This window comes from Peromyscus californicus, unplaced genomic scaffold, assembly GCF_007827085.1.
Source record: "Peromyscus californicus insignis strain IS unplaced genomic scaffold, ASM782708v3 Scaffold_12__1_contigs__length_115047231, whole genome shotgun sequence".
Taxonomy (NCBI): domain Eukaryota; kingdom Metazoa; phylum Chordata; class Mammalia; order Rodentia; family Cricetidae; genus Peromyscus; species Peromyscus californicus.
In genome coordinates this window covers 2274232-2290789 of record NW_026294413.1, presented here as the reverse complement: position 1 = coordinate 2290789, position 16558 = coordinate 2274232, and the positions used below count along the sequence as shown (strand labels likewise).

Genomic DNA, 16558 nt, shown 5'->3' with positions numbered 1-16558 from the left:
ACCCCCTGCCCCTGCCTCTGGGGCGGCTGCTGCCTAGGTTCACTCCTGTAATCTGAGCTGAACGCGAGCGCCGGTGGGTCGGGGTAGCTAAGTGCGCCCAAGTGGAGCTGGGGACCGCCGCCTGGGGTAGGGTGATGTCTAGGCTAGTGTCCAGGGAGTGGAGAGTAGGAGTTAAGTTAGACTTTATCTGCGTCCACCGTCCTTCACCCGTGTTTCAACGCCTCAAAGCAAATTGGTCAAGGTGAGGACCGGGAATGTAGTGTGCCGACGGGGCAAGAGACCTGTCCCTGTCCCCAAAGTCTCCTCGCTCCCTCAGGTACTCTGGCCTGGTGACTCGATTGTTAATCAAGTCTCTACAGCCAAGGGTGCTTTAGGCTAGGGTTCCTGTGTCGTTAGGGAGTGGATGTGATCCCTGGGGAGTTGATCCCTCGGACCAAGTTTGCGGGTGCTCCAGGATCCGGCGGAAGGCATCAGGGCTCTTAGGCCTGGGGCCATATTACGCTCTCAGCTGGGCTCCTGTATTAGCCGGCTGGGGCCGGGAGCCACAGGGCCAGACGTGCAGGCTAAGCGCTGCCGCAGAGAAGGCCCAGTCCGTGGGTGCTTTCGGCCGCTGTTGTGGCCGCACAGACCCAGCAAGGCGCAGGGAAGGTGGGGAGGGCTGGGCTCAGGGCGGGGGCGCAGGATTGACGAGGCCACGGCGGCCAATAGCCGTTCCAGGAGGGAGGGGTGGGCGGGAGCCGCCGTTAAAGGGGCGGTGTGACCAGGAGGCCCGGCCTGGATCTGGAGGGAGGAATACCCAGGCAGGAGACTAGGGTACGCGGGGGAGGGGAGAGGAAGAGGAGGGAACAAAAAAATAAATAAATAAAATAAAAGGCTGCTTCTGCGGCCTCAGCGCCCACCGAAATAAACAGAGGCGGCAGCGAAGGCTGCCTGCCACAGCCGCGAGGGAGGAACTCGCGTTGGCCTCCTGGCATTTGCTTGTGCCGAGGACAACGCTCTGTCCTTGGTGCGAGCACTCGCTCCCGGACTAGCACCCAGGGCGGGTCGGCTGGTAGAAGGAGAACCAGATCACTTTTTTATTGTTGTTATTGTTTTTCAGCCTAGCCTCCCCCTGCTCCCCTCCCCCTCCTCGCCTTCTCCCCTCCCACAGTCCCCCTCCCCTGCTCTTCCCCCGCCCCCTCCTCCGGCCCAACTTAAAGAAAGAGGGAGCGACGCGCCCGCTTCCTTCATCTGGGGGAATTCGTGGCTGCCGCAAGTTTACTACTCCGGCGACGCCAATGCCAAGCTCGGAGGACCAGGAAGGCTAAACCCCGCAGCCTCGGAACCGAACAATACCCGCAGAGCGCTGGGCGGCGCGAGCAAGGCCTCGGGGGAGGGAGCGGCCACCCGAGAGCGCCGCAGACTGGGCGCCTGGCCTCTTCCTCCGGGCTGCCCAGCGCCCCCGCCGAGATCAGGTGGAGCCGCGGGTGCGCTAAGCTCTGGGACTGGCGAAGCTCGCCGCAGTCTTCTGCTTGCTTGCTTGCCGGCGCACAGCCGCTGCCCCGGGGCACCGTGGCCCTGCGGCTGCGGTGACTTCATTCGGCAGGCTCTGCTAATCGCAGCTAGGCTCGGGGTCCGCCAGCAGTGCAAGGCAGCTAGCGAGCGAGTGAGTGCGTGCGTGCGCGCGCGGGGGCGCGCAGGGGTGGGGGCCGCGGCGCAGCACTCGCCCTCCGGCGGCCCCCCTCTCCTCCGCTCCCCACACCTCCCTCCGCTCCCTCCTCCCGCCCGCCCTCCCCTGCCCTGCCCGCCCGCCCCCGCCGCAGCTCCTTTAATACACTTTGGTTCTGCTCCTGGCTTTGGACTCTTCTCCTCCTCCACCTCCTCCTCCCGCGCCTCCTCCGCCGCCGCCTCCTCTTCCTCTCCGCGCCTTTGCTCCGCGCCCGGCGGCCCGAGGCAGATCCAGGCGGCGGCGGCGGCGGCGGCGGCGGGCTAGCAGCGCGGCTCCCAGGGCCGCAGTCGCCAGCGTTTCCAGCGCCGGCTCACAGAGCTGGGCGTTCGGAGGACGCGCCTTGCCGATCGGGAGAGGGAACCGAGGCGGCAGGGCTCACCGGGGCCGACAGGTCGGCGGGGCGCGCTGGCCATGCTTCTGGACGCGGGGCCGCAGTTCCCGGCCATCGGGGTGGGCAGCTTCGCGCGCCACCACCATCACTCGGCCGCGGCGGCGGCGGCGGCGGCTGCCGAGATGCAGGACCGCGAGCTGAGCCTGGCGGCGGCTCAGAACGGCTTCGTGGACTCAGCCGCGGCGCACATGGGCGCCTTCAAGCTCAACCCCGGAGCGCACGAACTGTCTCCTGGTCAGAGTTCGGCGTTCACGTCGCAAGGTCCGGGCGCATACCCGGGCTCGGCTGCAGCTGCCGCTGCGGCCGCGGCACTGGGGCCCCACGCCGCGCACGTTGGCTCCTATTCCGGGCCTCCCTTTAATTCCACCCGGGACTTCCTGTTCCGCAGCCGCGGATTCGGGGACTCGGCGCCGGGAGGCGGCCAGCATGGGCTCTTCGGACCGGGCGCGGGCGGCCTGCACCACGCGCACTCCGACGCGCAGGGCCACCTCCTCTTCCCGGGCCTCCCGGAGCAGCACGGGCCGCACAGCTCGCAGAACGTGCTCAACGGGCAAATGCGCCTGGGGCTGCCGGGCGAAGTGTTCGGGCGCTCGGAGCAATACCGCCAAGTGGCCAGCCCGCGGACCGACCCCTACTCGGCGGCGCAACTCCACAATCAGTACGGCCCCATGAATATGAACATGGGGATGAACATGGCAGCGGCCGCAGCCCACCACCACCACCATCACCACCACCCTGGTGCCTTTTTCCGCTACATGCGGCAGCAGTGCATCAAGCAGGAGCTCATCTGCAAGTGGATTGATCCAGAGCAGCTAAGCAATCCCAAGAAAAGCTGCAACAAAACTTTCAGCACCATGCATGAGCTGGTGACCCACGTCTCCGTGGAGCACGTCGGCGGCCCGGAGCAGAGCAACCACGTCTGCTTCTGGGAGGAGTGTCCACGCGAGGGCAAGCCCTTCAAGGCCAAATACAAACTGGTCAACCACATCCGTGTGCACACCGGCGAGAAACCCTTTCCCTGTCCTTTCCCGGGCTGCGGCAAGGTCTTCGCGCGCTCCGAGAACCTCAAGATCCACAAAAGGACCCACACAGGTAATCGTGGGTCCGGAGTGGGAAGACGCACCTCGAAGAGAAATGCACGGGCTGAGCGCGCGCGCGTGTGTGTATGTGTGTGTGTGTGTTGTGTGTGTGTATGTGCGGGCGCGGGAGCGCTGGGGGCTAACCACCAGCAAAAGACCTGGGAGAGTGCAGGACAGGCAGCGGCTTGTTTTTGTTGGAGGATGGTAGAGTATTATTGGGCTGGGATTTTTCCATGTGCGGAAATTGAACTTTAAATGATCAGTGTAATACCAAATATATACTTGGAGTTAAGCGATCCCCCTCCCCCTAGTCCTGGTGAATAATTTCCATTCTAAATAGAGCGCACAAAATAAAACAATTCTGCTCTAACTAGATGTCCGGGAAACAAGCCTAGCAAGGATTTTGTCATCTTGTCTGAATGAGCTTTTCTGCCCTGAGTGGATTATCTGTTTTTCAGAGGCTTGTGTGTTTTCCCATTTCTTTTACTCGGGGTCCAAACGCCCTTCTCGGGACTGTTTCCCATTAAATGAATCTGGTGTGAGCCGAAGCTGTAAAGCAGTTCTCACTTAAAAAGTGTTTTTAAAGCCCATCTCGGGGTGGGTCGCTGGGGACTGACGGTGGTTTGTCAGCAGTTTGTGAAATTCTCTAATGGGCACCAGAGGGTTTGCGACTCCCAACTTCGACCCTCGCCCGGGCCAGCAAGAGCCCCAGGCAGTACCGCCCCGCAGGGCGATAGCGTGAGAAGACAGACGCAAAAAAAAAAAAAAAAAAAAAAAAAAAAAACCGCGCCTCCCGCCTCATAGATTATTCATCTACGACCAGGTCTCAGCCAAAATCGCAAAAGACGATTTCCTAAAAGAAAGCCAAATGTTTTAGCAACTTCCCTCGTCAATATTTACTCCGAAGTGGGGATGAGCCAGAGGCCTATTGTTCTCTTTTGGGAAGGGAGGGAGCCGAGGTGCGAGACAAGCTTTTAACAAGGTTTAAAATTTGAGAAATTTATTTGCATGAAATGCCCTGTGTCTGAGCGGTTGTCTTTTAAAAAACAGTTTAGGTGCTAATGGAATTTAACGTTCACTGGTCCCCTTTCCAAGTGGAACGACGTTTGAGTTCTCACACCTCTAAATGACTCCAAGCATTTGGAATCCTGGCAACAGGATGCAGGAACCGCCAGAAAATTAAACATGGAGATTTTGAAAGGTTTTCCTGACTCCAACCCCCAACCCCTCAACTTGTGCTGGGAGCTATAATCATTAAAAGACTACCTTACCACTAATGTTTAAACTCCTCCCCATTAGAGAGAGAGACAGAGAGAAAGAGAGAAGCATTTATACTGGAATTATAGTTAACTCAATTTGCAGAATTTTGGATGAAAAATACTGGCTCAGTCTCTCTATAGCCCAGTCTCCAAACGGCTCACAGCATCTCCAAATGTGATTGCCTACTGGCCCCAAAGAGAAAGCGACAGCAGCCAGCCGCCTGTGTGATTTTGATAATGCCCCAAATATTTTGTCAAAATAACAGCTTCTCGATGGCTAGACCAACTTGTTAGGGGGTTGGGGATCCAAAAAACTCTGTGGAAAGGCGAACAGGGCCAGGAGCGCCTCGAAATTAGTTGGAAATTTGTGAAGGGAAGTAAATTACGAAATAAATGATGGAATCTGTTAGTTGATTCTACGTAGGGGGATCCAACCTGTTTCAGAGACTCAGCCCTCTCTCGTCCCTCTGCCCTTTACTCTGTACCCTGGCAGCCTTGGTGAGGACTTTGGGGTCCTGGGTGTCCGTAAGCAAGCGCCCTGTTTGCTGTCCACAGGGGAGAAACCTTTCCAGTGTGAGTTCGAGGGCTGTGACCGGCGCTTCGCCAACAGCAGCGACAGGAAGAAGCACATGCATGTCCACACCTCAGATAAGCCCTATCTCTGCAAGATGTGCGACAAGTCCTACACGCACCCTAGCTCGTTGCGGAAGCACATGAAGGTACCACCGCGGTAGCCGGGAGGGCTAGGCCGACCTCGAGCACCAGCTCCCGGCGGGCCTGGGAGGGTACCCAGGGGCCGAGGGACACTCCTGGGATGCTCCCGGCTCAGGGACCCGGCCTCACAGCAGCTGCACTCACACCCAGTCCCCTCTGGCCCCCGCTCCCGGCTTTTGTCTTGCAGGTCCATGAGTCCTCCCCTCAGGGCTCCGAGTCCTCCCCGGCTGCCAGCTCTGGCTACGAGTCATCCACGCCCCCGGGGTTGGTGTCCCCCAGCGCAGAGCCGCAAAGCAGCTCCAACCTGTCCCCGGCAGCGGCGGCGGCGGCAGCAGCAGCTGCAGCGGCGGCGGCCGCGGTGTCCGCAGTGCACCGAGGCGCGGGCTCTGGCAGCAGCGGCTCCGGAGGCGGCTCGGCCACAGGCAGCGGCGGGGGCGGCGGGGCGGGCGGCGGGGGCGGCGGGAGCTCTGGAGGGGGCAGCGGGACAGCCGGAGGCCATAGCGGCCTCTCCTCCAACTTCAATGAATGGTACGTGTGAGGGGCCAGGCCTTTCTCCCGTTCCCTGTTATTCCCTCCACCACAGCCCTCCCAAAACCCACCGAGGGCACCTTAGGATCGTGTTGTTAAAATCATGAATCTGATTTTTATGGTGATGAAAAAGATTTTACCAGCAGAAGGATTTTTAAAAGTTTTTTTTTTTTAAAAAAAAACAATCAAGGCATGAAAAGCAAAATTTCTCTGTGTGTCTCTGAAGCTGAAAACATAACATAAAATAAAATAATAAAAATTTTAAGAAAGTAAACTCCACAAAAAGCCAAACTTCCCTAGCAAGCCCCAGCCCCTGTCTCTCCTCGCACATGCTTCCCAGTCTTGACCAACTGTACATAGCCATGGCGGACTCCTTCCTTTTCCACGGTGATTTTAATGGCTTATTGGTGGATAGAAGTTTGTCCATTTGTAAACTCCGGATTGCGTTCCTTCCCGCCTTTCTTCCCATCCCCTTCCCCAAGTGATGGGTCTTTTCTTTTCCTATTAGTTTACCCGGTTTCTTTTTTGAGTAATGTGGAAGAAAATGGTTTATTTTGTATTGTGGTATTAAATATTGTGTTCCTTTTAATGAGGCAACTTGATTGTAAACTTCATGCAACTATAGACTGGAAAAAATGAGCCGTGCCAAAGTCTCCCTTCTGTTTCTTCAACACACCAACTCATAGCACACATCACCACCACCAACGCTTGTGAATGTATTTTTCTGTTAGCTGGGTTTACATGTGATGTTTCAGTGCTTTTGCGCGTTTGATTTGTTAGTTGTTGTATGAAAGATTGGGGGGTGGGGTGGGAGTAAACGTTGTGCCCTTAGCTTTTTCCGTAATAACACCCTTCTGTAAATATCCGTTGCCATATTTATCCATTTGTAATTAAATTATGGTATTAACTTGCTACAGAGGAAACAATATTTATAAAGAATGTTTCTTAACTATAAATATGTACAATTGTGGGCATAAACTGTTTCAGATTTTTTTATTTGAAGGTTTAAGTGGTTTGATCATTTCTTGTGATGTTTTGAGAGTAATGCATACAGAAATATAATAAAATGTGTTGAAAATGCATGAACATACTTTTTTTTTCCTTAGCAAAGTTATTTAAGAGAATGGGAAGGAGGCATGGCATGTGCATGCATTGGGGGTGTGGGGGAAGTGCCACCTTGCATTCTTTGGAGGAAGGTCTATTTATGCATAGAGAATGGGCCAAACTGCCCCTTTGGCAGAAAGTCTCAAAATTATTTTCTACATCCCTTTGTTTGGTAGCTGAGAATGAATTAAATTTTTGGAAAGCCCCTGTGAGGAATGGCGGCAGGAACCTTCAGAGTGTCTAATGGCTCCATTATCTAAGGGAATGCCTTTCTTTCAGCTATTTGGGCTGGCTTTAAAAGCACTAAACATTTCCTTATTCTTTGTTTTCCTTCCCTACCCTGCCCCCTTCCTCTCTCCCTCCCTCTGAAAAGCTGAGGTACAGTTATTTTTAATTGCACATTTAAAACTGAGCTGAGTACTTTGTTTTTGAACTTGGCCCAGTGATTATAGTTTAAAGGGGCTCCCTTCTACCACGAGTTTTTTTCCTTGATATTTTAAGCAGAGCTTGCTCAATAAATAAAAGCAGCCCTGCAACAATAATTGTGTCCAGGAGAAAGCAATACATGAAATGTTTAATTTTGGTGTGTATGTGCTTTCATAGATAGTGAAGCATCCACTCTGCGGTCTCAAAGAGCAGCTTTGTAATAACGCAGCAAAATAAAAGAGGGAAAGTATAAAGGCTGATATTGCCAGGTGAAGCACTGTTTTTCTGGACCGTCTCTGCCCCCACAGGAGTTGGTGTGAGTTTTCAAACAAGATGCTGCAAAGAAAGAAAACAAAAATAATTTTAGTAATAAAAGGGTACGGATGGGGGAAATTATTTTTCAATTCCTTAACCATCAAGACCTCTCCCTCCCACTGGGTTTCCTTGTACGTCTGAGAGGCCCTAAGCGATGGGGAGCTGCTCCCCAGGGAGTGAGAAGGTCCAGGTGGCGGCTGAGGTCCCAACAGTTCCACGGATGGGCCAGTGGAGCCTAGGGCTGGCTGAGTCACTGCAAATGGCGGGGAGACTGCCATGTCTTCCGCTACTCTCCTTGCTCTGGGCTGAGCCACGGGGTCAGACTTGACAGCCCCGAGGGGCATTTGGGAACAGGACAACGCTGACCTCCCACAGGCCACACTACCTGTTCAGTGGCCAGCTGAGCACACTCCATCCAGCCGGACGTGTGTGTGTGTGTGTGTGTGTGTGTGTGTGTGTGTGTGTGTGTGTGCCTGCTTGTGGTACTCAGAGGGACAAGTGCCGGGCTTGCCTTCCCCAGCGGCCCTTGAGCTGCCTAAGAGCCAACTTCTGAAGCAATCAACCCCCTATTAAAATCAAATTTATAACCCCTAATAATATTAAGCAAAATTATTAAAATAATTGGCATATGTTACTGAGCCTTGGGAGAGTTCATTGAACAATTATAAGCTGTGAGGGTTTTGCTGAGCCCTCACCCCTGGGGGAGTAGGCAAAGGATTCAGATTAAATATTCATTTCGTGGACAAGAAGGAAATGGTCCTATTTCCAACCTTTTCATGGGGCTGGGGGAGTGGAAAATATTAGTTTTGAGCTACCCCCCCCAAAAAAAAAGACTCGAGGGGCAACTTTAGCATCAACTTAAGGCCTTGAGGCCTTCTTGTTTTCGGGAAATGAATGCTCTCACAGGGCCAAGATAGTGCAATTGTTTTCCAAATCTATGGAGAACTTGTTTTAAGTCTGGGGCGCTGTTGCTAATTTTCAGTAGAAAATACAACGTGTAGGGGCTGGGCTAGGAAGATCATGGCCAGAAAGTGCTTTCCTAGTCCACCCTAGAAGGGATGGAACCCCTAGGAAAGGCTTTCTAGCAAAATGGCTCCTAGTCCCTTGTGCCTCTCGCCTCTAGGCTTTGTCCAAAGGAGTCATCAACCCGACGGCTTGGTCCGGTTTCCCTTCAAATTTCCGGAGTCGAAGGAGAAAAGAGGGACACAGCATGCACGTGAAGAGCGCCAAAGCCAGAATCGCTCTTCTTAAAGGGTACAGCAGTCTGGCACCTGGGCCCGAGAGCCTGGGAGTGATGGGTGGGATGGGGGTGTGTGTGAGTGGAGGTGCGGTGCGGTAGGCCTCCCACTCTCCCTCACACCAGTTCTAAAAGGACCTGGATGCTAACCCGCACTTGCCTTGACTTCAGGGCCTCACAGCTGAAGCGGGTCCTAGCCTCCCTCAGGACCCTGCGCTGTGGATCTCTGCGGCGGCGTCGGAGGACTGAATTTGCCTGCCACCGCGGTCAACTTGAACTTCAGTGAGCCGAAGCCCGCTCCTTTGCGCTCAGCTCCCTCCACCATCGAATAAGTCCCCCCTCACCACGAGATTCGCTTTATCCAGAGGCAGCTGGAGCTCCCTCGGGAGGCCCATCATTATTATTATTAATTATCGTGATCCTCGCTGCATTATTAATGGTCGCAAGGATAACGGGCTTGGGTATCAGTTTCTCCCGGTTGAGTGATGTCCTCCGAAGTCCCCGGCGGGCGGGGAGGAGGTTATTCCCAGCCTAGAGGCCCCGAGAGTTCTGGCGGCAAGGGCGAGGGGAGGCTTCCAGAGTCCGAACACCGCGGGACTCCACCAGTACCGGTACACCATCCCCAGCTTCCCGGGGCCCCTTTCCTCTCCTCACTGGCGGCACCTTCGCCCTTCCTCCACCCCACCCCCTATCCCCTTTGTCTCTTTTTCAGACGGATGTTTTCAGTCTCAAGTGGTTTTTTTTCTTCCGCACAAAACCCCGAGATCAAGGGCAGATCACAGGCTGGACCGGGGGCTCGAGTTTCTCCAGGCTCTGTGCTGTTCGCCAGCATCGCTGTGTTCGGCTGGGAAGGCCTAGGCGGGTTGGTAGGACTAGGGAGAAGTGTGTCCCAGTATGTTCTGGTGAGCACAGGAGCCTCCAGACGTGCCGAGATTTACCAAGTATGTACTCGAGACTCAGATCCTCCTCTCTCCCAAATCATGTCGCAGAAATAATTCAAGGGACAGTAGGTTTACTTCCAAAGGTTAAGAAATAAAGGCCTCAGAATAACAACTCACCAAGAATTGGCTGAACTATGGACAGGCTTTCAATTTTTTTAAAAAAATGTTTAAATAAGTATGTGCGTAGAAAGTTCCTCTCAGGATCCAAAGAAGGAGTTCAATAAATACTTGCGGGTTGATTATGGTCTGACACCCTAGAAGTCCTAGTACTACCCCAGCAGCAAGGCCAAAATGAAAAGTTTCTATTTTTAACTGGCAGCTCAGAACCAAGACCATAGAAATGTCTTTCCTCCTCCCTCCTTTCTCCCCAGAACCTCCTGCCCCGACTGACTGTTGCTGGGTTTTTACTTGGGAGGGGGGTGGATCTAGATCTTTCTAGACTCCATAGAGTGGTCAAGTATCAGAAAACCTCAAGCCCACCCCGCTGGGTCCCTGAGGCAGTAAAGCCCGCCGTGAAGATAAGAGTAGCGTGTAACAAATGAGGCCACCTGTAAAGCTGACTAGGGTAGCCCAAGTGTCTGAGTTCAGGGTCAAGGCGGAGTGGGGGTGGGGGTGGGGAGGGCGACCGGGGACAGAAAGACCCTAGCCCCTGAATGGCCACTGCGGAAACCTTTGGTGGGGAAGTCCGGGCCAGGGTACTCACCAGGGACCGTGCTGCCCTGCCCCTACAAGGAGCAAGATGATAACTTTGGGCACTGGGGTCACTGTGCAGCCCCCTCCCCCTCCCCCTTTTTCTTTTCTTTCTTTCTTTCTTTTTTTTTTTTCAGGGCAGAGGAGCTTTTGAAGAGGTAACACTTGGCCTCTCCTCCCTTCTGCCAGTCTCACTATTGGGGTCCAGCACCCCTCCAGTCCCACCTGGCTCGGCACAGCCATCAGGCAGGGTTTTCGGGAGTTCCTTTGCTCACTCTGCCGCGCACCCACACAGACACACCGTCCGCACTCCCATGCCAGTCCACATCATACACTCACATATGCTCGCCTCCTGTGGCTTCCGGATCTCTCCACCACCAGCTCACTCACGGGTGGGAAGAACCTGAAGCTGCAGAGATGCGCGTGGGTGGCACAGGACTCTCCCCTTTCTGTCCTCCTCAGCGGGGGCCAGGCCTGCTCTGCACTCACCTGATGTAGCTTTGGAGGGGTCACTGCCTGGCCTTAGAGGTGAGGCCCAGATCTTTTTTTGGAGTCTAGAGATGGGGACGCTGGTGGGTAGGGTGGGGTGGGAGACTGCTGCAGCTGGCATCCCTAGGTTTCCATCCCCAGGTACTGGGATGGGGCAAATTGTCCTGCCCACCTGCTCTCTCTCTCTCTCTCTCTCTCTCTCTCTCTCTCTCTCTCTCTCTCTCTCTCTCTCTCTGTGTGTGTGTGTGTGTGTGTGTGTGTGTGTGTGTGTGTGTGTGTGTGTGTGTTGGGAGGGGGCAGTGGTCCTTCTATCATTTCTGGAGTGAAGTGCTAAGTACCCTGCCTCATAACCCTTGCCTCAATCTCTTCTTCCCCTACCCCCAGGTTTTCATTTTTCCAGAGGCTCAGTCAGCGACCTTGGGCAGTGGAATAGAGCAGTGTGGCTGGGGACGGAGGCAGGTGGGGGTGAAAATAACATTAAGAACATCAGAGAGAACCATCGCAGTTGAAGCTTCTCCAGTTGTCTCTCAGAGCTGCTTCTCCCAGGCCGGCAGAGGCCTGGGACACTCCCAGTGGACACTGACTTCCCTTTGGTGCCAGCAAAGCTCTCCCTGCTGCGTTCCCCACGAAAACCAAAACCTGTTGCGGTCCCAGCAAAGCCCCTGCCCCAGAGCCCAGAGAGTCTTGCCGCAGAAGCGCTGGTGCACACCGCACTCAAGTTTTTGCTTTGTTTTGTCTTCTGGGCCCAGTGGGCCCACAGCGGTTAGTGTGGTTTCCCGAAACCCTTTGGAGTCGGCTGGTTCGGTGTGTCCACTATCCCCAGCCTCCACTTTCCTAGCCCGTTGGTCCTCCCCACCCCCGCCACTCTCCGCACGCCTATGAATGGGGGATTTAATGAGCGCGGGTGCGGAGCTGGCTGGCGGTTCTGAGGATGCTCTGACCTGTAGGGAGGGCGCGAAAGGTCAAGCTCACGCAGGGCCCGACTCGGGCTCCTCCCTGGCCCACGCTGCTAGGATATTGATCCTGGGAGAAAGATAAACAGAAGAGCTGGACATTCGGTCATGAATACTAATGAGCCAGGGTAGAGGTTTTAATCGCTATGGACTTCCTTTTCCCAGTTAATCTTTATTGCAGACTTCTCTGGAGTCAGCCTTCGTTTTGTGTACTCCCTTCCTTCCTTCCTTACAGTTTCGTGTGAAATGCCCAGGCGAAAGACCTGTGTCAACTTTACTTTTTCTCCTCTCAGTGTTCCTAGGCGCCACAAGCCGTCAAGAACAGTCCGTCTTCTCAGCGTGGCTCTGCTCACTAATTCTGGAAATGTAGGGGGATCCTATAAAATAAATTGTTTCAATGTGGTTTTGGTGAGCCTGCTTCCTGACTTCCTCAGCCTTATTGTTTCGAAGACTTCGTTCGTCCTTGTCCTTAAACTTCCCCTTGACATCTTTTCTCTGAGCACCCAGCCTCGTCTGAGATCCCCTGCTCCAAACCGGTGCGTTCGTTCCCCCCAAACGGTCTCATTTCTCAAGACTGTAGGCTTTGGCACCGGCTCTACCAACCGCAGTGTCGGAGTTTTCCTACGGAGCACTGAGTCTAGGCTAATTCACCAGCTCACAAGAATTTAGTATTTTCTTTGGTACCTGTAAGCAACACAGAGACGTAAGACAGGAGCCTAGGGGAAGTTCAGAGGGACGTCTGCCTCCGTTGTTCTTGATATGTCTATGATAATTCAGTCGTAACTGACTTCTTTTAAACATAAAGCCATTTTAACCTCTCCACTCCTAAATTGTATTAATAGATGAGGAATCTCATAAAACAGTTTGACTGTGTGATTAGGATGGTAAAAAAAAATAGTGCAAACCCATTTCTGGGACAGGCTTTATAAAAGTGTGCTGAAACCTATACTAGGAAAAAAATCAACTGTGCTAAAGTAATTTTCAGCATACTCCTAATTCTTAAAGTTTTGGAAAAAATAAATCTGTATTTCATATCATTTGCAATAGGTCCCAGCATCATAGTCCCCTGAGGATTTTATTTCACTTACACTTTTCAGTCCAAACTTTTTTTTTCTTCTCACAGTGATTTATTATGTAGGTAATTTTAGGGGATACAGTTTACAGCTTGAATTATTAGACTGAACACCTCTGGCTGACACTAAGACGCCTTTTTTTTTTTCTTCTTCTGCCTGCAGCTGTGAGTCACAACCCCATTTTCATACCCAACCGCTGCACATTCCTTCACAATGTATACTTCCTTCTTGCAAAGATCAAACATTCTTTGGTCAAAGTGTTTATTTTAAAATACAGGAAAATTAAAACTAAACACAGCTCTACTGTAAAACCCCCCAAATGTATCATATTTTCCTTCTCTTGAGCCCACACAAAAATGTAACAATTGCACCAGTATCTGGAATCAGATTTTGAACTGAAGCACAGTCACATAAAGACAGAAATTTTGTTTTTATTATTGGAGCGTGCCAGAAAGCCTCCCACTTTTGTTCATGATAGGATTCTGGTTTGGATGTCTTTAGGCTTTATTATTATTATTAAATCACAAGCCAGAAAATAACAATATATTAAGAAGATGCTGACAAACATCTGTTTTATTCACCAACCTACATATGCCTCATTCCTAGTTCACTTTCCTTCTTAGTCTTTTCCTTTTAATTATATCTTCCATTAGACAACTTTAAGGGGAGAAGTATATTTTGAAATATTTGCCAAATGGAAAACAAAAGGTCTCTCAGTGACTCAAAAACAAGTCCCCAATTTCCAGATATCTCTGCAGGTCTCTGAGGTCCTATGTTTCCTTTCCTTTCAAACTACGGTGACAGATTACAAGAGGGGATCACTCTTTCTCAGCATTCAAATCCCACAAAGTGAGTTTTACCTGCAGGTTTTGGTGGACACAACAGCCCCCCTGTAACTCTCTCTCTATCTAATCTTTAAGCTCCTGTATATTCCCCAGTGAAACTCACTCAGACCTCAGCCACCTCCTCTCTGGAGCAATTTACTGGGCTTCTTCAACCACACACTTTTTTAACGGTGCAGAAATTGTTAGGCTGTTTTTAATCAAGTTTGGAAGCTGAATCTTTTCCCTCTGAAGACGGTGCCCAGGGGTGGATCCGGCCGAATGTCTGGCTCTGCCGGCAGTGGGCTTGGCCACCCGTTTTCCCAACACAGCAGCAGAGAATGGCACTGAAGTAATCTTGTGTGGCAGAAATGCTTAAAACATATTGATCTCTCTTACTTCCCTTACCTCTAAGCTGAAAGGCAAAAGAAACCAAAAAGGAAATTTGAAATGACATTCATTTACTCACTGGAGACAAACCAAGAATATGTAAATGTTTTGAAAACACATTTTCCAAAATCTTTCAAATTAGATGCTGCTTAGGATGAATGGCAATAAAGTTTTCTAAGATTTTATTGGCTAGAAACTTTTTAGATATCAGTAGTAATAAACTAATAATTGAAAACTCACTTCCAGGAAAAATGGAAAAGTTAATAGAAAAATCTGTTTATTTGATCTTTTTATTCTTTAACTGGAGACTAATTATAATGCATATTATTTGTTTTTTGTTTTTTTAAACTGTAGAGAAGTAAATAGAAATACTTAGTGTTCATATCCTACCTAAGGTTTATTTTAAGCATGGAGAGTTGAAGATTTTTAAGATTAAACATAACACAGAATCAGATTATAGTTTACCTTTAAGACAGGGTTCTTCCTTTGCTGAGTTTTCAAATGCTCTGTTTAGTAAATATTTGCTTATTTGAACAATCTCTTCAAATTAAAATATATTGAATATGCACTCACTCCTACAAAACAACAACACCAATAGCAACAACAACAAAACCCTTAACTTCAGGCCCCCAAAATATTTTTTAAAGTTGTAAATTACAGATTAAAAAAAAAGGGCTCTCACATTTGATGTGTGTGTGTGTGTGTGTGTGTGTGTGTGTGTGTGTGTGTGTAATTCTTACCTGAAAACATCTAACTCTTTTTTCAGACTTATACACTTGAGAAACTAATTTTATGATATGCAATTTGAGGTTCAGGATTTCATTTCCATTTTTGAAATCCAAATAAAATTGCTTTTAAAATTAGATTTGGTCAGGTGGTGGTTGCACTTGTCTTTAATCTCAGCACTCAGGAGGGAGAGACAGGCAGATCTCTGTGAGTTCAAAGCCAGCCTGGCCTACAAAGTAAGCTCCAGGACAATCAGGGCTGTTACACAGAAAAATCCTGTCTTGACCTTCCTCCCAACAAAACAAAACAAAACAAAGCAAAACAAAACAACAACAACAGCAAAAAACTAGATTTGGATACAGAGGAGATGTCAGTAAAAAGTCTTAAAGTATTAAATATATCACAACTACCATGCAACGCATACACACACACACACACACACACACACACACACACACACACACACACAGACACCTTTCTTGAGAAAATGTTTCAAATTAGGAGAGCAGTTACATCAACCATCTGACTTCAGATTGCCTTTTGAAAGAATCTAACAGCTATTTTATAAAAGTAGCAAAACTGTTTTAAATCCTCATGCAATAATTTATTAATTCAGAAATATAACAAATGAAATATTTTGTTGGACAGAATATCACCTCATCTTTTTTTAAAATATAGACTATATAGAGGATGATATTGTAATTTATGTCCGTTTTCTTTTTTGCACAATCGAGCTCACTAACAATCCATCATTCTCTTGTGTTCTCTACAGTCTTGCACCTGAAAACCGAATATTGGGTACGCGGGTTGGAAACCACATCGAGTGGCTTTCTGCAGAAGCAAGAGATGCCTTACCGGCAGATGCCACTTTGGCTGTCTTTTCTACTAAGCAATTTCAGAGCGACGTTAGCCTCATCATTTGCCTCTTTTTTTCCCCCTTGAAGTATAAGAGGCAGCAGGCTGTAGCTCTGTCTCGTAGCAGGAATGCCACCTATTTCTGTGCTTCAAGTCTCACTCTGTATTCAAAATGCTATAAAAAACAAGTTTTAAACTTATTTTTAAGAGAGCATTGCCCATGCGGTGCTTCCTCTCCCGCTGCCAGGCAGCGCCGCTCCCCGACCTCTCTACTGGAACCCTTGCTTTCGATTTCCTTGTTTCACACATTTCCCTAAAGAACCCGGATCTTTGCGCTGTTTAATTCTGCTTTTAAAATGCTGTATTTCTGCCCTGGGTCCTTCTCCGAAAGAAATTGTTATGGAAAGTGGATCAGATTTGTTCCAACTGTGGGATCTGGACCAATATTCACATGACACAAATCTTTTAAAATTTGAGGGTTTTTTTGGTCAAAGAAACTGTCAAGTTCGTAATGTATTTTCAAGTAAAGCAAGGCTACTTGCATTTTCATCAAAAACAGAAAGTCGCGATTCCCCTCGGCCTAAACTTTCCTTTAGTATTATTTTTAGTTTGTGTATCATTACCTAACTGGTACGTGTTCTTCTGTCTAGCTCTTGATGATCTAGTTGAATCCTAGACATTGTGCCAAGAAGTGTATTTGAAGCAGATAAGTGCGTATAATACAAATGCGTTTTGTTAGACCTGATGGATGCTATTTTTCTTCTAATAGGTTTGTAGCAAACTAACACAATAACACAATGTATTCCTTTTCAAGGTACATTGTCGAAACAGGTCTATTAAGAGCGCGTTGAGCTATTTC

At 50.1% G+C, this 16558-nt stretch overlaps 1 protein-coding gene across 1 annotated transcript; it reads left to right on the top strand.

Moving 5' to 3' along the window:
* The first annotated feature begins 1840 nt into the window (after positions 1 to 1840).
* On the top strand, positions 1841 to 6761 carry Zic2 (Zic family member 2). Its single transcript, XM_052732389.1, has 3 exons — positions 1841 to 3191; positions 4993 to 5156; positions 5339 to 6761. Exons 1-3 carry the CDS (start codon positions 2120 to 2122, stop codon positions 5687 to 5689), a joined length of 1587 nt encoding a protein of 528 aa, XP_052588349.1. The 5' UTR covers positions 1841 to 2119; the 3' UTR covers positions 5690 to 6761.
* The last annotated feature ends 9797 nt before the right edge of the window (positions 6762 to 16558 follow it).